This window comes from Emericellopsis cladophorae (genome assembly GCF_022114955.1).
Source record: "Emericellopsis cladophorae strain MUM 19.33 chromosome Unknown NODE_111_length_28795_cov_108_054635, whole genome shotgun sequence".
Taxonomy (NCBI): domain Eukaryota; kingdom Fungi; phylum Ascomycota; class Sordariomycetes; order Hypocreales; family Bionectriaceae; genus Emericellopsis; species Emericellopsis cladophorae.
This window is the reverse complement of record NW_026251036.1, coordinates 1,351-27,140: the sequence shown is the minus strand read 5'-3', so window position 1 is coordinate 27,140 and position 25,790 is coordinate 1,351. Positions and strand designations below refer to the sequence as shown.

The 25,790-nt window shown below is 45.0% G+C and overlaps 3 protein-coding genes across 3 annotated transcripts; all 3 read right to left on the bottom strand.

Moving 5' to 3' along the window:
- Window positions 1–2,836: 2,836 nt before the first annotated feature.
- J7T54_000399 (uncharacterized protein) lies at window positions 2,837–4,009 on the bottom strand (the record flags this gene model as incomplete). The annotated part of the gene is made up of 1 exon (XM_051510497.1): window positions 2,837–4,009. The coding sequence occupies one exon, from the start codon at window positions 4,007–4,009 to the stop codon at window positions 2,837–2,839; it is 1,173 nt and encodes a 390-aa protein (XP_051358610.1).
- Window positions 4,010–17,505: 13,496 nt separating this feature from the next.
- J7T54_000398 (ATP-dependent bile acid permease) lies at window positions 17,506–22,511 on the bottom strand (the record flags this gene model as incomplete). The annotated part of the gene is made up of 5 exons (XM_051510496.1): window positions 17,506–18,108; window positions 18,182–19,404; window positions 19,468–21,391; window positions 21,463–22,125; window positions 22,194–22,511. The coding sequence occupies 5 exons, from the start codon at window positions 22,509–22,511 to the stop codon at window positions 17,506–17,508; spliced, it is 4,731 nt and encodes a 1,576-aa protein (XP_051358609.1).
- Window positions 22,512–23,307: 796 nt separating this feature from the next.
- J7T54_000397 (uncharacterized protein) lies at window positions 23,308–24,528 on the bottom strand (the record flags this gene model as incomplete). The annotated part of the gene is made up of 1 exon (XM_051510495.1): window positions 23,308–24,528. The coding sequence occupies one exon, from the start codon at window positions 24,526–24,528 to the stop codon at window positions 23,308–23,310; it is 1,221 nt and encodes a 406-aa protein (XP_051358608.1).
- Window positions 24,529–25,790: the final 1,262 nt, after the last annotated feature.

Below are 25,790 nucleotides of genomic sequence, written 5' to 3'. Positions count from 1 at the left end.
ATCTTACTACTTAGGCTAGACCGACCGATATTAGCGTATAAGAGTATATATACCTATACGGCCTAGCCCTCTACCGATATAATATATCGCGACTAACTTTATTACCCGCCTACCCCTAACGTTAGCCGTAGATTCGCCGTGGGCCCTAACTAGCTTCGATACCTTTAATTAGATTCTTACGATCACTTATACCGCTAGTAAACGAAGCCTACTAATCCCTAGCTATAAGATATATATATTAGAATATTAGGCGTAAGTATTAGCCCGAGCCTTAATACTAGCGGAATAGGGTTTTCTATTAATTATTATTAGCGACTAAGACTATAAGTTTACTAAGCTTTTCTAGAGGGGACTATAAAAAGTATTCGGCACGAAGCTAGCGATAATAATAGCGTACTATTTATAGGCTAATAAATTAGCCGAACGCTATAATTAAGTGGTCGAAATAGCGATACGGCTGGCCTATATCGAAGAGCTAGATTATAACTAGAAGCTATTACTTCTAGCGATATAATAGAATATTAATAGCACCTTTAATATCGGTAGCTAATATAACACGCACGAGTATATTTACGGCTTCAGACTTAATAAAGCGTTCTAAGCCGCTAATAACCCTAACGCCGAGACGCTACTATATATAAGAGAGGCCGTAAGAACGACGGCTTAATTAGTAATAAACCTTATAGCGATAAAAGCTAAACGATAGTACAACGCCAAACACCGACCGATATAGCTATAAGCTAGAGACCGCGTATACCTTAATCTTTATCACGGTTACTACCTCGCTAGCCGGCCGAGCCTTAAATAGTCTTAGAAGAGGATTAGCCCCTTTACGATCAAGCGGATAGTTAACGACCTCGCCGCCGAATTAAGCCTGCTTAGTAGTATAAAGATACACCCCGTGATATCGGTCTAGTACCTTAAGCTTACCTATGCTAGCGTATATGTCGACCCCGAGCCTAGGCCTATAGAAGCCTTATATAATATTAAAGATAATAAAGGAGATATATATTACGAGATCGAGAGGCTACTAAATAAGCGCTAATTAAAAAATAAAATAATTAAATATAAGGTTCGTTAGAAAGGTTAGAGCCCCTAATACGACTAGTAAGTAAATTCTATAGGTATTAGCGACGCCGCGATACGTACCTTCGAGGAGTAATTAACCCGTAAGAAGAAGTCCTTAACCCCCCGGAAGGGCAATAAGTTAAGGCGCTAAACGTAGACCGCGGCTATATAATAGATTAGACCTATTACCGCCGCGATAATATAAGGAGGAACGATTAATATAATATATAAAGACATGATTATAGATAGGATAACAAAATTATAAGGTATTAACGATAGTAACGAACGAATAATTTATATAAGTAATAATAGCGCCGGACAAGTATTTCCTTAGCTTAGATAGGCGTTACCGGGAGTTACTAAGGGTAGTAACGATTTTCTATATAGCCGGCACTATAATATACTTTAGAGGTTATATAGCTATTTAATTAAGATATATCTACGCTATGTATAGGTATTACGTGCTAGTCACGTACACGCATAGGTACGATAGCGATAAGATAGTATTAATAACGCCGCAGCTAATCAGGCTGCGCGCACACGATCCGAGGAGCAGCCGCGCCATGCCTATTTAGGCTGGCCGACTAGCTGCCCAAGGGCGTTTGAATTAATCATCCTTTTCCACTTATTTGATCTGTCTTTTAGTATATCAAGGGACTTCCTAGAAACAATAGCTAATCTCTAAGATAACGAAACCTAGGCTATATTCGATAGCTATCTAGTAGGCTCGGATAGGAGGACGAGCTACTTATAACGTACTTCTTTAACGGTCTTAAGTTAGAAGTTTAGGAATAACTCTATTATAAGGATATACCTAATTCCCTCATAGAGTATATTACGAATATAATCCGAATCGATAACCGATTATACCTAAAGCGTAAGATATTAAGGAAGGCAAGAAATATAAACTAGTTCTACCTAAACTTTAAAAGTAATAGTAACGGAGGATGTCGTTACTAACTAAACTAAGGATATCCCCGGTAATATAATACCGTATAAGCGTATACGATAAACATAGGACTAATAGACCTAGGCGCTATATAAATTAAGAACGCTGTAGCTAATTAAGCTACGCGCATGCAATCTAAGAAGTAGCCGCGTTATGCTTGTTTAGGCCAACCGACTAGCTGCCTAAGGACATTTAAATTAATTATCCCTTTTCTACTTATTTAATCTGCCTTTTAGTGTATTACTTTTATTTAGCCCCTATAGGCGGCGTTAGTTACTTAGGTCTATAGGGTCGTTGATTATTATAGCGGCAGGTACCGTGCGGCGTGGCGTGGTATAGTTTTAGGGCCTGCCTCCCTTGCGTGGAGAGGACCGCTTGTGGCTTTAATATAGAACCGGGTTTAGGGGCTGATTACGCTAGGTCTATTGTTGATAGTACTAGTTGTCTAAATTTTGCAGGTGTTAAGTATTGCTAGGTTTATTACCGCTTTTTTATTTTCGCGCGTGCAATATCTGCTAAAATAGGGAGGAGCGTCACAGATTCTTATAGTGAAGATTTTGGGTACTGCGTAGTCACGCATAGTATGGAACACTACTAGGTTGACCAGAGGGGGTTTCAACCTACAACAGACATCACGACTGTGAATAAGACTGATCCCAACACTTGAAATTTTCTCGTGCCTCAATTTGGAATGATATGAAACGAAAAAAGGTGCTCATTTATGAAACTGCACACAGAACTGCGCGTAAGCTTTAACGTATGTAACACTCGGATTGTCCTTAGCCGCTCAGCCTGACCGTTTTCTCGCGGTGTGGCAGACTACGCAAGAACAGGCACGTCCCACCCAGCCCAAGTATCCGGATTGAAACTTCCATGGTTCTTCTCCGTGCGAAAGATTTTGGTATTGCCGGAGCAAGTCTTAAGGAGAAATTTGTTGATGAAGGCAGCAAGCTCTGTGCCCTGCTTCGAGCTCGGGAATGAGCAGTGGGAATTGCCACCAACTTGGCTGTAACCAAAGCTGTCGAGCGCATCCAAAGCCTCCCATTGCTTCCTCGCCGCGCCCATGCAGCCATAAGTAGCAGTCCAGCCGAGCCACTCCATGTCGGCGTTCTCCATTACGTATAGTGCCCGCGGAGCGACTAGGCCTGCGACCATGTGGTGATCGAACGGGAGGCTGTTGATGTTGTTGACGTGCGAGTTGAACGCAGGGCTGAACCAAACATTCTCTTGGACAATTTGAGATGCTGTTTGAACGTTCTGTCCTTGCTGCTTCTGCCAGTTTCCAATACGCCAACACGCGGAACCACCAGCGCCCGATTCCTGAGGCAGAGTCAACACAATACGCTGCTCTAAGGCACCAGCAACCATGGCGCCCTTTCCATTGCGAGAGCAGCCAGTCACACCAACCCGAGTCGGGTCAATACCCACGGCAGGCGTGCTCTCGAGGGCGTCGATGATGCGGGCGACACCCCAAGCCCAGGCCGTCAAGGCGCCTGCACTGTGTCCACTTCCGTACAAATCATAGAATTTGCCGCGACCGCGAGATCCCTGGCCATCTTGTTGAGCTATCAAATTGTTATCAAAGGTGATAGTTGCGACGTTGGACGGGACAGGGATGCTGGCGAAACCAAATGCAATGATGGCTGGAACATTGGTGCCGCCGGGCTTGTTGATTGAGACCGAGAAGCTGATGGACTTTCCACCCTCACTGACGTTGATAGTTAAGCTGTTGCCACTCCAAGATCCACTAACAGATGAGGGCTTGGGTGGTAGCGTTCCGAGCTCGTACGTTTGAAGTTGGTGGGACATCTCGCGTTGACGACAAGCCCAATCGTCGAGCGAGTCGATAGGGTCGCCATTTTGAAAGATGAAAGGATTGGGCAGATACTGGCTCGAAGGTCCCGGGCCAATGGGGAAAGCCGGACATGATTGTGCTGATATTGAGTTGATTGAGCTGATAATGAGCAGAACTGCTGCTGAAAAAGGCTTCATTGCGAAGGATTGCAACAAGGAGAGTATTGATAAATGACTGTTGTGGCTGGGCTGTTTGAGGCAGCTAGCTTCAAGTATTTAAACCCGCACGGTCGTTTCCCATCTCGACTCAATTTGCCGTTTCTGTTGATGTTCACGCTGAGGGTTACACGAATGAGCGGGACAGTCATTGGTTGAAAGAGCTTAGGCGGCGGTACTTAACCGAATCCCATTCCAGGCTAAATGCAATACCACACGTCGTGATATTGCGTACGAGAAAGCGCCAGATTCCCCCGCAACACTCACATATGATGAGCTCAACTGCCGTATCTGTTCCTTAAGTGGCGTCGGCAGCTGTCTCCCGCTGCTCTTTTGGCCCGATTTGATAGAATGGCAGGGAGGATTCCGTGACATCGGTACATTTGTTGTTGACCGAGTGTTCTCATTGCTCGGATAAACCCTTCGGTCCAACGGAAACCCCTCTTTGAGGAGGTCAGTTCGGATGTTGTATGGCAACTATTCTCTTTGGAAGCAGAGCATATTGCGTCTTAATCTAACGGGCCACCGCCCGGCATGTAAAATCACTTTCGAGTTCTAGACTCACTAAGTCTGTAATTGTGGCTTGGTTAAATGTGATATAAGAGAATTATACATTGTAACTGGGCTTGTCACCCAAGATAATTGTTTTTGTGCCGGTTGAGGATGATTTCGAAATTTCCGCCAAGCCGAGGGCGACATACACATAACCTGCTAAGGCATCTTTTACATACGAGGAATAGTGATACGCATAGGGCAAGACAGTCCCTGAAAAGATTCAGGGGCCAAGGACTCAACGTTTGGGCTCGGAAGACTAGATTAATCGCCCAAGTCACCGTATGAACTACCTTCCTGATAACTTACGAGTATGCTGTGTCCGAATGTGATTCGGCCCTTGTAGCCAGGTCCAACCAAGCTTGTCAGACAAAGCGAGTACAAGTCATCGGCACGGATGTGATGATCAATCAAGTTGCTTCATCGAATAGCTATCTGATATGAAATGCAAGAATCGTAGTACAGCAGGTGTAGGGTAATTGGATCCGGGGGCACCGACTGCTGTCTATATGTGCTCGCCTCTGAAGTCTAATGGCATGGCACTTATCAACATCTACACCCCGAAACTAGTCGCCGGCAGGCCAATTCAAGCCAAAGGCATGCATTGACGGCTTTAGAAGCGAGAACAAAACGGCCAGCAAGGAGCGAAATGCATTCAACAAGAAGGCACTATCCAGCTTAAGCTACGCAATGCAAACACGCGAGCAACATAAGTCATAGATCTAATTCTTCCCAGCAAGGCCTGACTGAGAATCTGCTATGAATGTTCGCATGTGCAAACGCCCTCATACAAGCAGTGTTTGGCACGTCTCCATTCCCACATTGTCCGTCCGTAAGTGTACTTGTGCCCGTGTGAGTAAACGCGATCTTCGACAAGGCCAAACCCGGACAAAGAGGCAGAGGTTAATTAATTAAGGTAATAGAGCGTAAGACTTTTTATAAAGGACTATAGTACGATAATTATAAATAACTAATAGCTATATATACATATACTAAAACGCGAAAAAATTTCCAAGGGCTACCTTACATTCTTATATAATAATATTTAACCTTATTTTAGCCCCTATAATTTCGCTAATTAACTCGGTACTCTTCTTCCACTATTAATAACTTATTTAAGTTTTCTTATTATTATAACGTGATTAATAAGCGAACCGCCCAGACAAGCGAACCGCCTACTTTCCTAAATCCCTATAATAAGATCTTTTATTAAAACATAATAGATCATTCGATTAGTTTAAACTAATCGCTATACTTATCTCTAGATACCTCTATCTTACCCTAATATATTCGTGAATTATAGCCGGCCTTCCCGCACACACTATAATACCTTAGAGCTAGCTATACCGACCTTACCTAACTACCTCTCCTTAACGATTTAGCTACTAGCTACGAATCTATATCCTTTTGATTAATTAATACTCGACCTTCCTCTACTATTATAGTCCTTCTATTTCGTAGGCGGGTCTTTTTCTCTCTCCGGCGCTAGCTAAGGATATAGTTAGTATCTCGAAGATCCCGGACCTCTATCTTTAATAACGCTATCTCGTACTAATATACCTTTAAACCCTTAGTTATTAATATTATAGCGTTAATTATTAATACTAAGGAGCTACTTTTATATCTCTTGATTCGATTTTTAAGGTAGGTAGACTAAGATTTAGTCTCCTTAATTATCTTAAGGGTCTTTAAGACCTAAGGGTTAGGAAGCTCTAGAGTCCCCTTAGGAGGCGTTAGAGTATATAGCTTTATATCTAGCTTCGAGATTATATATTCCGTATCTAGAGGGGTAATTTTAGCCCCTCTAAAGCCTCCCTTAATATTACTTTCGGTTAATATAGCTCGGAATATAGCGTAGAAGGCGTGAAGAATCTCAGTCTTTAAAACGTATATTATAGAGTATTTAATTAAATATTCTATTTCTCGACTATATGCTGTTTTAAGCGGCCTAAAGTAGCCTATATTAAGAGGCTAGAGTAGGTAAGACGAATAAGGAGGTATATAGAGCGTAATAATCTTATTCTCCTTATAATATACCTCGAACTCGGTAGAGTAATGGCTTTTATAGCCGTTAAGGATCAGAAGACGATAGGCACTATTCGATCGCTTCTCTATATATTAATTAAAGTACTTTAGCTATAGGAGACCTATAGTATTATCGGTCTAGTGTGACGTTCGGGTCTAGACTAGCTATCGGGTAGATAGAATAGAAGTCGGGTTATGAACTGAGTACACTAGGGTATCGTTGACTTAAGCGGTCGGGTCATAGTCTATGTGCGAGATAGTAGGTCTTACGTAGATAATTATATTAATAGCTAAGGAGAGCTGGTAGAGAATGACTATAGTAAAGCTAGGCTTCCTATATACTAAGGTGATTATTATTCCTGGCAATAATCCATCTACTTATTCGCAGCGATTCGTAGTGATCGCAATAATCGCGGGCGCGATCATTTATATAAGTAATAATCGTACTATAAGTGGTAGGAAAAAGTAAGGCGTGCCTAGAAGTACGTGAAGGCCGTATATTAGGTCGTAATATAATACCCCTCCTCTTAAGATCTTATCCCTAAGATTATTTAAACGCCTATCCCTATTCCGTTAGTTCTAGTGAGTTTCCTGTTTAATTATTCTCGCTATATCCGGCCGTGTTACTAAACGCGCGCAGAAATCGTCCGTTAACGCCAAAGAGCGTAAGATCTGACTTCTTGAAACTATTTTCGCGTATTCCGTTGATATACCTACTTACTCTAATTCCGAGCGTCGTGGGCTCAAGACCTATCAGGTCTCTACCGATGATTCTTCCCGTTACGCTAAATACGTTCGCTCGAATCATTCAGCTTGCGATATTGGCGGAGTATCTACCTCGTAGCTTCGCAAGATCGCCGAATAACACCAGAAACTCGAGACCGAACTCGAGCGTACGGAGGAAAAAGTACTCCGTCTTCGAAAGCAAAAGAAATTATAGTTCGAGAAGATAATAAGGGCCGTGTCTCGTGGTATTAATAGCGTAGAGGAACTAGAGCGCGTAGAACATAAGGAGGCCGAACACGAGCAAAGGCGATCGGAGGTATCGGGTTCCTCCGCTAGTCGTTCTTCCACCGAGAACGTCCTAGAGCCTGATTTTATACAGACTTAGGACGCGGTATACGAAGATATACCGCTAGACCTATCTATTTTAGCTGATTTCGGTTTAGCTAGGCTCGATAGAACTACCGTAGTAGGTGGCCGTAGTTTATAAGGTATTTAGCGGGTTCTTATATATTTTCACTACTTACGTATCCTTTCTATTTAATAAGGTACTTGATTTCTCTATTAATTCTTTATTTATCGAGAAGTCGTTCTAGTTCGTAGAGTTCTTCGAGAACCTCTAATTCGTACTTAGTTTTTACGTTTTATAGTACTTTTTCGAGAAATAAGATATAAAAAACTAGGTATATCCTTATACTTAAGGGTAGTAAAAGTTTATAGTTAGTGTCTAAGATAACTTCGTTAACTTTAAATAATTTAAGTTTTTTATAATCGAGTTTTAATAAAGGTCGAGTTATTATGAAATTTTTATATAATAAGTAGACTATATCTCCTCTTCGAAAGATCGGTCCCTTCGATCTTTTCTTATTATAGTATTTCGATATTCGTATTTATACGAATTCGAGTTATTTTTTTATATATTCGTATAAAGAGCGTAGCTAATCTACTTCTAGTATTACCTTTTTAGCCAGGGGTCTATCCCTTAGTGTTTTACTACCGAACTTAAGTTCGTATCCGTAGTTTGCGTAGAACGGTAAGATTTAGGTTAATTCCGTTAGCGCGCTATTATAAGCGAGTTAGGCGAGTAGTAGCTTTAAGACCTAATTATCTTACTCGTAGTTAATATAATACCGTAAGTACTGTTCTAACGTTTGATTTAATCTTTCTATTTTTCTATCCGTCTAGGGGTAATAAGCTATACTAAGTTTGTGCTTAGTTCCTAATTAAGCTATTAAGGCTTACTAGAATTTCGAGGTAAATATTATTCCTTTATCCGAAATAATTTCTTCCGGAAGGCCGTGGTTAGCCACGATATATTTAAGTACGGTATACGCGAGTATTTCTATATCCGTTGTTTCTTAATATAGTAAGAAATATCCGAATTTACTTATTCGGTCCGTAATAACGAATATACTATTATATTCGACGTTAGATCCTAGTTCGATTAACTTAGGTAGCTTCGTGATATAGTCGAAGGCTATTGATTCCTATAGTCTTAAAGGCATAGGTAGTGGCTTCAGTTCTCTATATAGTTTATGTCAGGTAGCCTTACTACGTGCGTAATCTTCGTATTATCCGATAATACGTGCGATATCTATTTTAATCCCTTAGTAGTCGTACGTTCGTCGAATTCGTTCTAGAGTCTTTCTAACTCCTTAGTATCCTACTATAAGGTACGCGTGGATATTAGTTAAGATTTTATCGCCTAGCGGCGGTAGTATCTAGAGTAGTCTATTCCTAGTGGGTCCTTTTCCTATCTCTATTACGTAATCGTTAGGTATTTCCTTTATATACTTAGATACCTAATTTAGTATTTTATTATAGTACGTATTATCTACTTTAACCTTATATATAAGGAGGTTAAGCGATATTTATATATAATTTCTTTCTTTATTCTTCTAAAGTATCTAGCCTTTAGCTTTTAGTACTTTAGTATCGTAGTCTAGTCGGCGACTAAGCGCGTTTACTCTACCGTTTTCCGATCCCTTTCGATAGATAATCTCGATATCGTAGTCCGCTAGGAATTCTATATAACGGATTTATTATTTATTAAGTTCTTATATAGTGGCGAAGTATATAATATTTTAGTAATCGGTATAGACTTTAGTTATAAACTTAGTTCCTAGTATATAATACTTAAATTCTTTTATAGCGGATATAATAGCTAAGAATTCTTTATCGTATATAGGGTAGTTTAGTTCTATACCGTAGAGTTTCTTTAAAAAGAAAGCGATTAGTCTTAGGTTATTATTCTTATCGCGTTAGCTAATCTATACTCCTATAGCGTAGTCTAATATATCGGTTTCTAATTCGAGTAGTTTATCCGAATCGAAGGTTACGAGAATAGTATTTAATAAGATAGTATCTTATAGTTCCTCGAACGCTTATTTTTATTCGTTTCCTTATTTAAATAGTATTTCTTTTTTCGTGAGTTTCGTTAGTAGTACTACAATTATTATAAAATTATATATAAAATATCTATAGTAATTCGTAAAACCCACGAATACTTATACTTTTTTAAGATTATTTTTTAGTTTAGGCCAGTCCTTAACTACGCTAATCTTTATTTATTCTATTAGGATTTCGTTTAGTCGAATAATATGCCCTAAGAAAATAGTTTCTTATATATAAAACGTGCTCTTCTTTAGGTTTATTAAGAGGTTTATATTCTAAAGTGTTTTTAGTACCTAATAGATATATTCCTTATATTCTTTAAGAGTATCCGAGAAGACTAGGATATTATCTAAGTATACTATAACGAAGATATCTAAGCTTTCCCTAAGTATATTATTTATTATTCGCTAGAAGGTAGCTAGAGTATTAGTAAGGCCGAATAGTATTACTAAATACTTAAATAGACCGAGTTTTATATAGAAAGTAGTTTTCTATTCGTCTCCTTTCTTTATATAGATTAGGTTATAGGCTCCTTTTAAGTTAAGAGCGGTAAACTAGTTCTTACCGTAAAGTCTATCCTTAAGCTCGTTAATAAGTAGCAGGGGTGTCCGGTCTTTAATCATAATATCGTTAAGCTACCGGTAATCTATAACTAATCGTAACTTACTATTTTTCTTTAGTATAAATATAATAGGGTATCTTACTTCCGAAGTAAATAATCGAATATAGCCCTTTTCGAGTATTTCGTTAATATATTCTCGTAATACTTTAAGTTATTCTCCGTTAAGGTTATAGAGTCTTTAGTGCTTAGTCGAAGTACCGGTTTTAAGATAGATTTCGTGATCCTATCGGCTATATAGTAATAGTCCTATTTCTAAGGTTTCCTTAAATAATAAGTAATATTTCTTATACTCCTATAATATATTTTTTAGCCGTTCTTCTTCCGTAATAGGTTTTGTTTTTCTTTCTTTTTAGAGGGCTTAATTCGCTTCGAATATTTTTTATATAATATTAATAATAATTTATTTTCCTTATTTATATCGTATACCCGGTTATAAAGCCTTCTTAGTTAATATTATAGTCTTTGCTTACTTCGACTCGCTTGTGTTTTTCTATAAGGTTTCTTTAGAGGCTAAGTCGTCGCGAATATTCGCTTTATTCTAGTTAAATAGTAATTATCGCGTTATCGTGTCTATCCACGCTAACTAGCTATTACGCTAATCGACTACCGGATTACTTCTTTATAACTATAAGTAACCTAGTATTATATCGTAATTATATAAGTCTATAATATCGAAGACGATTATCTTATAGTATCCTTATATCGAGGCCTTAAGATAATCGGTCTTACGGTCGATAGTCCTATTATTATAATCGAAACTTCCTCCTTCGGTATTATAAAGCTTATATATTACTTTCTTATAATTCTATAGTAGTATATATTAGTTAACCACTATTAGTAAGATATAGTTTCCTATCGATCCACTATCTAATAGTACTCGTAATCGATATCTATTAATCTAGACTTCTAAAACTATTTTTTATCTTCCGCTTGTCTCTACGGAGTAGAGGGTCTTTAGGTCTCTTTCGTTATCTTATGCCCTTTTTATAGGCGATATTAATAGTTTTTTAACGGGTAGTATTCTATGTCGATATTATTGTCTTTAGAGTTATAGTCGCTATATAACTTTATTAGTATAGAGGGGTCCTTATCTTCCTCCTCGTACGGGTGGTATACGTACCTATAGTAGTAGACTCCGTAATCTAGCGTGTATCCTTCGTAGTGTCTATATACTATATATTATATATATACTTTTCCGTTCGGGACTTGGTATTCCCTTGCCTTTATTCTATAGCGTAGGCGTAGTATTTCCTTGGCCCTTTTATATCGTTCGCGGTCTATTTCGTTTTTAAAGATATAGTTCCGGTCTAATTCCTCGATCGGATTATATAGTAGTTATATACCTTTAGGGTATTTATTATATCCTTTATATATATAATTATACTTTAGTGCGCACTCCCTTTATACTAGGAATTCTTTTATAAGATTTCTTTCTCTCTAGTGTCTTGCCTTTATTATAATAGCTTCCTTTTTAGTAAGCTTAAGGCCGAGTAGTGCCTTTGCCGTATTCTCGTGTCGTTAGAGTTCTTCCGTTTCTTTTTATTCTCTAGTTCGATACTAATCGAATACCTTTTCCTTGATATACTTAGGGCAATCTATTAATAGGCACTTACTCTATATCTTCTGGTTTCGTACGTATACTTCGGGGTATTTAGCCGATTGCCGTAGTACCATACCCCAAACTAGGTTTAGTATATACGTATTCGTAGAATTCGGCTTCTTCTTTTTCGTAGGGGTCGTCGATAGCTCGAATATCTATTCCTCTTGTCGGGTAGACCTAATGTCTCTTTTTCTCGGTTATATAGATTTTATAGAAATAATATATATATAAGATCTATGATAATTCGTGATATTTTTCCGCGTTAGGATTTATCCTTAGGTCGTCTCTTAATAGTATCTTTCGATCCTATTCCGGACTATTTTCTCCGAGTATTATTTATACGTAGATAACTATCTAGAGGTCCTCTCCTTAGGGCAGAGGATCGTACCGATCGTTAGCGGCGAAGAGCTAGTCTTACGGCGTAGCCCTCTTATATAAGAGATTTATTTCGAGTATTTTTTTTTCTTATAAGATTTCTTCTTCGCTACCTATAGAGTCGGTATCTAACGATTCTTTATCTAATTCTTAAGTTCGTCGCTATTATTCGACGAGCTACTTTATTTATTATTCCTTAATATCGTTACTAAGCTTATCTAGCTTATCCGGCGATTTGTCTATAATATCCGGGTATCTTACTACTCCCGTAGTAACCTTACGTATTATAGCTAAAACGCGAGATTAATATAGTACCTTAGGGAACTATCTTAAGTTTTCCTTACTATTTCGGTGAATCTAGTAGCTATTATTATAGCAGGCTATCTAATAGAGTTCCTCGTGAGTTGGCGCTTTAGCTAGCTTTCGTTAGATAGCGGAGAGGTAGTCCTTATACTCCTATTCCTTATCCTTAATAATATCGTGTTATTCGTTCGTTATGATTTCGTATCCGGCCCTAGTTATATTTAGCTATTTCGCTTTACCTTTAGGTACTAGCTTCTAGTCTTATTTTCGTTCCTTCTTTAGGGAATAGTATTCGCGCGTAAAATATCCTTTCTTATTATAATTATAGTAAGTGAGGTTCTTTTTCTCGATTACCGCGAGTTTTCGTTATATAGCGTCTAAGTCTATAAGTCCCGCGTGAGTTCCTCCGTGAGCCGTACTTAGGTAGAACCGGGGTCTTCCTATATTAGGATAGATCTTATTTTTATTACTATAATCGCGGTTCGAGGAGTTAGTAAAGTACTATCCCCTTTTCTACTATCGCCTTTCGAATTATCGATTATCGATCTTAACTATTATTATAATATATATAGCGAGGGCAGTAAGTCGGTCCTCTTTATAGAGTTCGTCCTTAACCTCGTCCTTAAGACCCCTATAATAGGCTATTATTTTATCTCCCTCGCTCTTTATAGTTCTAGATACTATCTAGATAAATAGGGCGCTATAGTCCGAAGCTAATCCTTTTTGCTTTAACGCCTCTAGCTAGTTCTCGGCTAGGCGTTCTTTATTAATAATCCCAAAAGTCGCCTTTAATACTTCTTTAAAGTTATAGTAATATACGAAGATATCCTTTATATCTTATTTTCGGTGCTAGTAAATATAGGTTACGAAATCCCGAAGCGTGGGTTCGAACTAAGCTAAGGCGGCTCCCGATAGATATCCCGCTATATAGCGTACTTTATCTTCCTCTATCCGTAAGATAGAAAGAAAGTACTATTAATAAGCTCTAACCTAAGTTAGGAACCCTTAAAGGTCCTTAGTCGTACTATCGAATAGTCTTAGTTAGCGTGGCTTTATAATCTCTCCTAGGTCCTTACCGGTGGCTTACCGAATAGTATTATTACTTACGCTATTTATTTCGTTTCTTAGCTACGCACTCTGCTCTCGTTATAAGGTTATCCCTTCGTTAAAGTCGCGGTATACTATATCGTACTACTCCTTATCGCGAGTCTATATATCGGTAACTTATTATAGCTATCCTCTGAGTTCCTAGATTTATCCCCTGAGGATATCTACCTCGTCCTCGGACTTATCCGAGTTTATACCGATATCTTCTTCCGGCGGGGGTTAGATAGGTTCGGCGTGCTTGCCCTTAGTCTTAGAGGATTCGCTAGCCATAGTGTCGTATTACTTAAGTACTTGACACGGTAGTATACTAAATAAGAGCTATCAATATATGACGTTCGGGTCTAGACTAGCTATCGGGTAGATAAAATAGAAGTCGGGTTATAAACTAAGTATACTAGGGTATCGTTGACTTGAGCGGTCGGGTCACAGTCTATATACGAGATAGTAGGTCTTGCGTAGATAATTATATTAATAGCTGAGGAGAGCTGGTAGAGACTGACTATGGTGAAGCTGGGCTTCCTATATACTAGGGTGATTATTATTCCTGGCAATGATCTATCTGCTTATTCGCAGCGATTCGTGGTGATCGTAATGATCGCGGGCGCGATCATTTGTGTAAGTGATGATCGTACTATAAGTGGTAGGAAAAAGTAGGGCGTGCCTAGAAGCACGTGAAGGCCGCATATTGGGTCGTAACATCTAGCCGTTTTTCGTAGTTACGATAGCTTAATTACTAAGGAGAGTGCTTTCTTAATACTAGCTTAAGAGGTAATATTAGCCTATAATAACGATAAACGGCGGCGCTATCTAGCCTTATACAGAGATTAATTAAATAACTATAACCTATTCCCGGTTTCTAGGCTAGACTCTTTTCGGGTTCCTACGCCTTTCGGCGCCTATAATAACTATACCGCTTATAATAACGCCTATTATAAAGCCTATCTTATCGAAGTTATAGATATTATCTAATTAGATACTATACTTCGCGATTATATTCGCTATAAGTCGAAACCACGCGTTTATAGCGACTAAATCTTCGTATTTAGCCCTCTAGTAATTATATCTACGAAAGAAACACGTCTTAAGCTCTAGTTACCGCCTAATAAAATTCCCTACCTAGCGCTTACTAACAGGTACCGCGTCGCGGTCGATACGTAATAGATTAGCTATTTCTTTAATACCACTAATCTAAGGGGAAAATCCTCACGAATCTAGATCGAGTATATACTCGACTAGCCTTTATTCTTTAAGATCGGATAGTTTCCGCGAATTAGCTATTATATCGCGTCTTAATTAAGTTCCGTGCTTACGATCTCTTAGCGTCGTGCGTGGAATATTATAGATCTTAGCCACACGTCGTATACTTTATTTTAGGTTAGTTTAAAGCGCTTAAATAGTAAGAAGGGTATTAGCTTTATTCTTTTAATCTAATATTACTAGTTATTATAGAATAATTGATTAAATAATAATGATAGATAATGATAGGAAAGTGGGCGGTTCGCTTGTCTAGGCGGTTCGCTTATCAATCACGTTATATAGTTTCCTTATTATTATATAATTTTCCTACTAACGTGGTCCACCCCTAAGCGACGCACACCCCTAACCGACGCACTTTTCCACGCGTCGTATATTTCTATCTTATACATAGTATTCCTCTATAACTAACAATAGCAACCCTCTGTAAAGAAAGCTAGATCATCCTGGTCATTAAAGCTATTCGGTAAGACAAAAGACTCAGCTGTCAGAACTGGGTTTAATGAAGAGAGTGAGAAGGTGCACAATGTCGAGAGGGCGCAGCTAGATCGCTGCGAGTACGGGGTCCTTGGTGACTGTATTAATCTCTTGGTCTTCCTAGAAGCATTCCTCGGCTGCGAAGGTTCTTCCCTTGGTGCGTCCCTGTGCACGTGACCCAATCGGGGCTTCCTGAGCCACACCCAGCCACAGGGCCAGTGGCTTCAGCCACCCCTGATGCCTGCAACAACTTTGGTATGCAACATGTGTCTGACATCAGCCGCCGGAAAGCCGTAGTAATCTATAGAGTACCCGAAGCTACGCTCCGCTATAGGATGAACGGACGAGTACTAAAGCTCGAGTTACGTTATATAGCTTATTGATTAATAGTTACTAAAGAGTAGGTAGTTATTCGATATATATTAGACCTAGATACGCGAGGATTCGCGCCCCGACACGCTAGTATTAAAGATATAGCTAATTTATTACTCGCGGGACGCGACGGAGGACGCGTCGGTAAGTACTAGGCCGAGAAGTTTATTAAGTAATAACTAGAACTCAAGACGCGTTTTAATCGCGTATATGACTTTTAGAGAGCCTTTACGAAGATCTAGAGCTTATTCGCGCGTGGTTTAAGCTTATATATAATATAAAAGCGAAATATAGTATTTACGATTATAACTTCTATAACTTCGACGAGACTAGCTTTATAATAGGCGTTATTTACGTATCTATAATAATAATACGCGCGGATCGACGTAGAAGAGGTAAGGTAGTTTAGCCTAGTAATCGGGAATAAGCGATAGTAATTAAGTATATTAATAGCGAAGGGTAGTACCTCCCGCTATTTCTTATTATTTAAGGCGCGTACTAACTCGCTAACTAATATATAAAGGGCGGCCTTTTACTCGACTAGGCTATTAAACTAACTTCTAATAGGTAGATAGATAATAAGACCGGCCTTAAATAGATTAAATATTTCGATAAGTATATAAAGTCTTATATAAAGGGTATATATCGGATAATTATACTCGATAGGTATAAGAGCTATTAGTTAGCCTAGTTCGAAGCCTTTTATAAAGAGAATAATATTATTATTATTAGCCTACCTACTTACTTATCTTATCTAACCTAGTTACTCGATATTAGGTATTTTAGTACCTTAAAGAAAGCGTATAATCGGGAAATTAAGTATTTTATTAGAGCGTATATTAACTATATTACTAAGGTCGAGTTCTTCCTTACCTTTAAAGCCGCCTACTTTACCGCTATAATAAAGAGTAATAATAAAGGAGGTTTTAGAGGTATAAGCCTAATACTTTTCGACCCTAAAGCTATAATATCTAAGCTAGATATTAAGTTACGGACGCTAATACTAACTAATCCCCCTTCCGTAGCTACCGATCCTTAGTGCTCCTAGACGCTATAGAACCTAATAAAGGTAGTCTTATAGTCCGAATATATTAAAAATTAGATTACCTATTATTAAGGAAGCTCGCTAATACTAATTCTTATTATTATTAACTAGCTTATAAAAGGGACGTAAGTATTAGCGCACTTAGTTACCCTTATAACGGCTAAGATATATATATTATAGAAAATAAATAAGGTACTTAGTAAGCGCCGGAGGGCTAAGAAAATATATATATATCTTAGAGGATCACTTACTATAGGAGATATATATAATATACTAGCCTAGAAGGAGGTATAGGAATAGGTAGAGCGTGAAACTCGTAAGAATAATAGTCGGCGGACTAAGATAGAGAGGGCTCTACGGCGTTATAGTAAGTATAGAAAGCCTAGGTATAATACGCGCACGTGCTAGGAAGATACGGAAGTATCTGATATATATAAGTCTGAATAGTTTTAGTGTTTTATAGTTATTATAGTAGTGTAATTAATATTCTTTGTCCTATAGTCGTAGAAAAGTGCGTCGCTTAGGGGTGTGCGTCGCTCAGTGGTGGACCACGTTATTATATATATAATTATTAAATGTAATATTATAGTCTTCTCGCGTAGATATTTTCACCCTTATAAAACGTCACCTTATGGCTCTACGCTAAATATAGCCTCCTTTAACTTCCGTTTCTCCCCCTCGCTACTAGTCTCACACATCCTCCGAAACGCACCGCCCCCCTCCCACAACCCCCTCGGCGTACCATACTCGACCATGCGCCCGCCCTCAAGCACGAGAATCTTGTCAAAGTCGGCCACGGTGCTAAGCCGGTGCGCGATAACAATGAGCGTGCCGTTCTTCCCGTTGCCACTGCTGTCACCACCGAACCCCTCGCGGATACTGCGCTGGATGAGAATGTCGGTGGGCACATCGACGGCGGAGGTGGCTTCGTCAAGTACCGTGATCTTGCGGCGCGCGACGATGGCACGGGCGATGCAGAGGAGTTGGCGCTGGCCCTGTGAGAGGTTACCACCCGACTGGGAGATGGGGCTGTGGAGGTCTTGGAAGATGTTTGTATTTGTGTTTGTGTAGATGTTCATGAAAGATGTTGAGGTTGGGATTGGGGTTGGGAAGTCTGTTGAGTAGGGGTCTATGAGCTGGACTCTGGCCAAGGCGTCAAAGAGTTCGCTGTCGGCGTGTTCGTTGAAAGGGTCCAGGTTGGACCGGATGGTTCCGGAGAAGAGGACGGGATCCTATGATGAAAAGTTAGTGTCAGCGACTTGATGTGTAGGTTATGAAATTTGGCGGAGTCTGGAAATTGCATACCTGAGGAATGATGGACATGCGTGATCTCAGGTCCTGCATGCAAACCTTGGACACATCCATCCCATCAACGAGGATACTCCCCCGTCGCGACTCAAGGAATCCAAACAGCGCAAGTGTCAGAGAAGACTTGCCAGTTCCCGTCCGCCCAACAACACCAACACGCTCCCCGTGGCCCACACGCAGCGAGAGACCACTCAGAGCGGGCGGCAGGTCGGGCGCATACGCCACCTCCAAGTCCTCAATCTCGACTGAGCCCGACGTTGGCCATGCCGCGGACGGCTTCTCCCCGTCCAGGCGCTCTGTCTCAAGATTCATGTACTCGACCGCCCGCTCCATGGCGTTCATGGCCAGCTCCATGTCCCCGTAGCAGCGGATCGTCCACCGCAGGTTTTCAGAGAAGTCGAGGACAAAGGACAGCGCGAAGCCGGCGAGGGCGGCGTCCACGGCCGGGTCGTAGATGATGAAAGCGCCAACAGACACACAGAAAAGCGCGGCCACGAGGGCCATGCGGAAGCTCATCCAGCGGTTGGCAAGGGTGATGTAGTACGTCGCCATAAGCCAGGCGTCGACGTGGGCGTGCATCTGCGTGACGCAGGCGGCGGCGACTCGGTCAAAGGCGCGGACCGTGGCGATGCCGGCCCAGGTCGTGGCAAAGACGTCAAACACGGGCGACTTGGCGTTGCTCTCGAGGCGCTTGAGCGGGCGGCTGGCGGCGAGATAGCGGCGGCCCGTGATGAGGCCCACGCCGAGGAGAAGCAGCGCGGGCAAGGCGAGGTAGCCCGAGACGAGCAGCGAGCCGGTGCATATGCCAACTAGGCGCAGGGCGTTGGAGGCGAAGAGAGTCCAGCTCGCGTTGATGCGTTCGTCGATGATGTTGAAGTCGGCTGTGAAGCGGTTGAGCACGCGCCCCGTGGGGACAGTGTCGAGCCAACGGAGAGGGGCATGCAGGACGACAGCGAGCATGCGCTCGAAGGTGTGGCGGCTGGCCTTGATGGAGAGGATGTAGGTCCAGAAGAAGCGGACGGCGCCGACTACGGCCGTGGCGGCCGAGATGAGGATGTAGACGTCAACGTATGACAGGGGGTGGTGGTACTGCTGTGCGATAAAGGTGCTCGCCGTGGGGACGAGGCTAGTCTGGTCGTCGTGGAAGACGTTGGCGACGTGCAGGCCGTCTTGGGTGCTCTTAGAAGTGGATGTCCATTTGCGTAACCACCACGCTCGGCCTGTGTTGAGTTAGCAATCGACAAGTCATTGGCATCCCAGGGGAATGAATGGACTCGACTTACCGATGATGCCGGCCTCGTACGTGACGAAGCTCAGGGCGCAGATAAACCACAGGTAGACGTTGCCGCAGCTCTTGATGTATGTCTTGTAGACGTGGTTGCTTACGGTGCCCTTTTGCCGCGTCTCGTCCTGCACAAACTTGCGTTTGCTCTTCCCGTCAAGCGACGAAGACGGAACTGCCGAGGCAGGCTGTACCACTTGCGGAATGTGAACAGCGTCTGCTGAAGCAGTCTCACTCTGTTCTCTGTCGAACGAGCTGCTCTCGGCATCCATGACGGCCCCGAGAGACTCGCGCTTCGGCCTCTCAGCGTGAACAACGGCACCGTCCTCACCGAGCTCAACCAGGAATCTTGTTCCCGCCCAGACCAGCCCCAGGTTATGCGTGACAAGAATCCTCGTCCTGCCCTCGCACAGTGCCCCCCTCAGGCAACGCTCAAAGATCCAGCGTCCGACGTGTGCGTCCACGGCGGAGAAGACGTCCTCAAGGACGAGCACCGATGCCCGCGAGTAGACGGCGCGCGCGAGGGTGAGGCGCCACTTCTGCCCGCCACTAAGGTTGACGCCGTTAGACCCCAGGTACGTCTCGTCCCCGTCGGCCAGCGCGGCGAGGTCCTGCCTCAGGGCACAGGCGTCGATCACTTGGTCGTATCGGGACCGGTCGAGTGGTAGGCCGAAGAGGATGTTGTCGCGGAGGGAGTTGCTGGTGAGCCAGGGGTTCTGGGCGACGTAGGCCAACGAGCCAGGGATGATCCAGTTGTCCGTGTTAGGAGGGGGACTGTCCTCGTGTTCATCGTCGTCGTCTACAGGCTGGCTAGTGACAGGGACGTGAACGGAGCCCTTGAGGACGTCGACCTCGCCGAGGATCGCGGAGAGGAGGAGGCTCTTCCCCGTGCCCGTCTTGCCGGTGATGACCGAGAGCTCCCCCTCCGGAAACGCAAAGTCGAGACCGCGCAGGATGAATCTGTCCTTGGTAGCCGTATCACCGTCGACAGGCCACGAGACGGAGGCATCCGAGAAGACAACGTTCGACCCCTGCTGCTCGATGCCTTGCACTTCCGGCCCTTTCAGGTACGTAGCGATCCGCCGGAGCGACACCATGAACTCGATGCCCAGCGTGACGAGCTCCGGGAGCGACCCCAGCGTCGTCTCGAGCGTATTAAACATGCCGATGCTCACAAACGCCACCGAAGGCAGTAGCCGCCCGTGAATGGCCACGTACACCGTCAGCGACGTCGCGGCCAGCAGGATGGGACTCGCGATCCAGCAGGCCCCCAGCCCCGTGTCCGCAACGAAGAAGCGCCACAGCACGCCCAATTCCCTCTCCCGCAGGCCCAGAACACTCGACTTCGAGCGGGCCTCTAGCGCGGCAAACTTGACCTGCCGGATGCCGCGGAGCACCTCGCCGAGCAGGGCCAGCTTGCAGTCGCGCACCGCCATGAGCGTCTTGGACTGACCGACGAGAAGGCGCGTGAACCAGGCGTTGGCGGGGAGGGTGGCGGCCCAGGCGAGGAGGCCAGTGGCGAAGGGGGCCCAGCCCATGAGCTGGATGAGGAAGGTGGAGAAGACGAGGAGCTTGAGGACGCCATTGAGCAGGAGGAAGTGATACTGGGCAAAGGTGGTGATGTGCTCCGTGTCGACGGCGACAAGGTTGACGGCCGACTGGCTCGAGTCATCGTCATTGTCGTCGTTGTCATTCTTATCGTTGATAGTGGACTGGGCAGCGGGGGCTGCGGCTGCGGCGGTAGTGGTGGCTGCTGGCCCGTTCTGGGCCTCGAGGGCGATAGGGGATTGGGACTCTTGGTTTCTGCTGGGGGACTTGACGTCTTTGCGGCGGAGGGACTTGCCGAAGACGAGGCTAGAGAGTTGGGCGCGGATGGGCAGCGCGAGGTCGGCCATGGTGAACCAGTATGCCCAACTCTCAATCCACTGACACGAGGTCATTCATTAGCAAGTGTACCTTTTCAAAACCGTATCAAGGGAAAAGGGGATCATCTTACGGCATCAAGCAGGTTCGAACCAGCCATAAGAACCACGAGAGCCAGCAGCTCAGAATGTTGCGACTCGCCCTCATCTCTCTGCTCGAGCACTTTCATGATGTGCAGCATAGTCCAAAACGGCACCACGCTGATGAAGCACCGAAACACAATAACCGCCCATAGCAACGCCAGCCTGCTCCTGTACGCCCACATCAGCGAGCGGAAGAGCGTGGCCCCGGGTTTCCTCTTCCCCTCGGCGTCCGCCCAGTCCCGCGCCAGGTCCGCGGAGCGCAGGCCGCGGCCCCCGAGCGGCACGTCGTCGACGTTGAGGTCATGTTGAAGGGTGGCCTGTCGAAGGAGGGGCTGCACCCAGCTCCAGGTGAGCCTGCTGAGGGTCGAGACGGTCCACTGCGCGTCAACGGGGCGGCCGTGATGGGAGACGTCTGGTCGGCGGGGGAGGGTGATGTTCGTGAGGGCCAGGGCCAGGGTGGTTAGGGTGTGGGCTGTCCAGACGAGGGCGGCGGGGTCTTTGTAGGGTGCCGCCTGCCACGAGACTCTCGTGAGGGGGCGAACGGAGAGAGAGGCGGCGAGGAGGGAGGAGAAGGAGTGCCATAGACCCAGATTGTGAATTTTGACTGGTGAATGTTGCACCATGATGCCAATGGCTTGCACGAGAATGAGGCCCTAATTTTTGGATGTTAGCATGATGGCCGTAGAGGAGTATCATCAAGAAGGCTAACTGAGGGACTCACCCATGTTGCCGTGAGCATACTGTGCTCACCGACCCCAGCGATCCCACCCTCACCAGTGTGCAGTGAGAATATTAGGATTAGTATCGAGATACCAGCGCCCACACTAGAGAGGAGGAGGAGGAGGGCCTTGGGCCACCTATTCGAGAACCGGCCGAGGGCCTCGGGCGTGCTACGCCCATCAGCATCTTCGTAGAATCGATCCCGAGCCCTTTGATGCCTTAGCTGAGATGCAAGGGCCGTGGCACCGGGGAGGGTAAACAGCGTCGTGAGTGCTAGGACAGCACCGGCGTGTCCGAGGTCCAGAGTTGGCCAGCCCATGGTTTTCCTTGTGTACGCTTACGATGTACGACGGGACGAACGGTTGAGGGAGGGAGGCTAGTTCGTTGGCCTCAGGCGTTTGCTGACGATGGAACATATGCCGGCTTCCTCCAGAAGAAAAAAAAAAGTCGACAGGACGACCAGGAAGCCGTAGACCAGAGTGAGGGGGGGTTCAACAGGGAGAGCTTCAACGCCAACTCGAATGGTGCGAACAGGGAAGGAGGGTAGGTCAGACCGTCAAAGGCAGAAGAGCTAGGACAATACGCGTGTCATTTTGTCGCAGTGATGTCCAAGAGGGTCGTGAGACAGATGGACCAACGAACTGACGGACTTGACGGACGGACGGGGCCAGCCGAGGGGGACTACGTAGTACGTACCGGGATCACACATTCATCATGCGCCCATCTTGTCCGATATGAGACGAAGATTTCGGGGACCAGAAAGTCCGTACGCAGGCAGAAGTGATCAGACCTCGGCCAACGGAGCAAGAATTCTCTTGATTATTCTTGATGCACGGTGATCGATCTATGACTTGCGCCTGATGTGGGCTCCTCTTGTTATTATTAGCCTATCGGATCGACGTATTATCCTAAAGAAGTAATGTTGGCGGTAATGGTAGTCCCGGCCGAGCTGATAATCCCTGCTAGCTAAATCAGGACAACCTGATGCCTGTCTCCCCCCTCTCTTGCCTGTGATACCCGATCCGCACCCCCTCTTTGAAGTTGGAACCTTGTCTGCCTGCAGCTGCCCTGCAGATTTCATCGACCCCTGGCCATCGGCTGAAGGACTCAGAAGGCTAGAAGGCGACGGCATCCCACCTCACACGCCGGAGATGGCGCTGCGCGTCGCGCACCTCGTTCCTGGCGTGCAGCCAGCGGCGGTTGTCGACGAGGAGAATGGTGCCCGTCGGCATGTCGTGCGAGGACAGGTGCATCGTGTAACGCGATTGCCCGCCCGCCCGACACAGTGCAGCATCGAGCTCGTCTAGTGCCTGTGCTGCCTCGTCTGTCAGCGGCGTGATGATGTCGCCCCGAAACCTCATCGACGTCCTCATCCACTTTGACGCTACCGAATGCGATGCAGGTGATGACTCGGCGTCTGCTGATGGTGGTGACGACGGCGACGGCAGGGATCCCCCTGGCCCCCCCAGGAGTCTGCTCGTCTCGGCGGTGGCGGCCGCGGTGGGCTCAATGGCCAACAGACTGCCGACGATAGAGTCCCGGCAGGGGTCCTTGATGAACTCGGGGGGGATGGCCATCCGGAACTGCGGCGTCGCCAGCACCGCGCGCGCCGCGGGGGAGAGGTGCTCCCCAGTGCTCACCAACCGCCTGACGTCCATGACGGACAGCGTGCCCCCACCGCGCCGGTCGTGCTGTAGCACCTGGAGTGCAAAGTAGCGCGGCGGGGGGTTCTCATAGCTGCAGTCCGTGTGCCAGGGGAACTCGCCCATGGTCTCGGAGCGTGCCTGATGGGCGCTCCCGGACTGGTAGGCTGTGGGGAGAGACTCGGATGAGAAGTCAGAGGACGAGGACGAAGGGGCAGAGGTTGAAGAGGAGAAGGAAGCAGGGTCTACCGGCCTCACATCCCAGAACCAGCCACGGCCCGCGCTGTGGCTGATTGGCAGCTGGTGGCCTTCGTGCGCGTGGAGGCCCAGGAGGAGCTGGTGCAGAAAGGCACTGCTGGTGTCGGGAAACCGGAGGCTGATCTTGAGGATGCCGTGCTCCTCGAGGTGGGCGGCGACCTGCCGGAGGTGAGAGCGGTGCGTGGCGTAGCTCGGGTCTGGTGCCGTCAGTTGAGGCACCGAGAGGGGCGATAGGGCAGACAAGGAAGAGGAGGAGGAGGGGATTGCAGCGTGTGTTGCGAGGCGGCGGTGCGATCCAAGCACGCTGGAGCCCGAGGTGGACGACGGCGGCGATCTGGACCAGGTCGCAGCCGTCATCGCGCAGGCATTCCAAGCAAACGGGGATTTCCGCTGGCCCAGAAGATAAGGCCGGGTCTGGTGCATGAATCGATTCATATTGTCCGTCTCTGAGGATCAGGATTGGGGGAAAGGGATGAAAGCGTGGGCAAAGTTCTAACGGTTGGTAGTAAGGTGCTCTAGTCCACTATTTCTAGGGAAGAACGTTAGCTTATTAGTCTGGGAAAGATTGAGGAGGCAAGCCCAGAGGGTTGGTAATCATGCCCGGCAATCGGCCGGGTCCAGTTGAAATTATCCGTCGCCGACAAGCTGAACGAGCCACACCAGGGATCTTCTCTCTGCTTACCTTGGTCCTCAACACCTGAGACTTGTGACTCGGGGCGACAAGGCGAGTAGCATGGTGGGGGTCAGGGACATTGGTCCCTGGTGCGGATCTCTCTCTGTAGCTGAACGCATCCAGCTGGCCGTCTCTGAGTACTCGTGCCGCGCCCCACCTCAACGGCTAGATCACACCAACGTAGTTACGGCCCGTTCCCTAGTAGCCCCCTACAAGCAGCTATTACCCCCGTACTGATCGCTCGGCATTCTATTAATACCTGATCTTTTGCCTATGACACAACGGCTTAGGCATAGCTGTTCCCAATGGCCACTTTTCACCACCATTAACCTATTCTCGTGATAATGCGCTAGCTAACACGTTCAAAGCCTATATCGGCTAGTCAATCACGCGTTCAATTCAAGAAGCACTTTAATATCTTGAGCAAAACTTAGGCGCGAAATTAGCCTCGAACGCGCGATAATTAAACAACCCACGTAGTTACGTAAGGAGCCACCCCGACTGCGTGCTAACGCGTTTTAACCGCCCTACCTTTAACATAAAGGTATTAAAAGAGGGAAACATTGCTATTTATTAGTATATCAATTATCTTTATCGTATTAAGTTTAATACACGCGCTAAGTTTAAGCCGTGAGATTAAAGCCTAACAATGTAAAGATCATTAGTGCTGCTTAGACTACTCGCTTCTATTAATACTACAGTCGTTTAATAGTCCTTGACTAAAAGATTAATATAAATACAAAGGGTTTAAAGAATATATAATAATAATAATAAATTATACGCCCTTACGGGTGCCTCTTGCTAGCTAGCCAGGCTATCTAGGCTAAATAATCCTAAGGAAAAATTAAGTAAAAACCTTAGTACAGTCCTCCTCTATCTTCTATAGTAAAATACGAAATAAAATGCTAGCTTCTGTAGTACCAGTCCTGTGCCAGGGCCGATTCCGCCCGCGTATCTGTCGTGATCCTAGGTATGTGCTGTGTTTTGCCGGAATTTAACCGTCGTGGTGGGGTTCCGGGAGGAT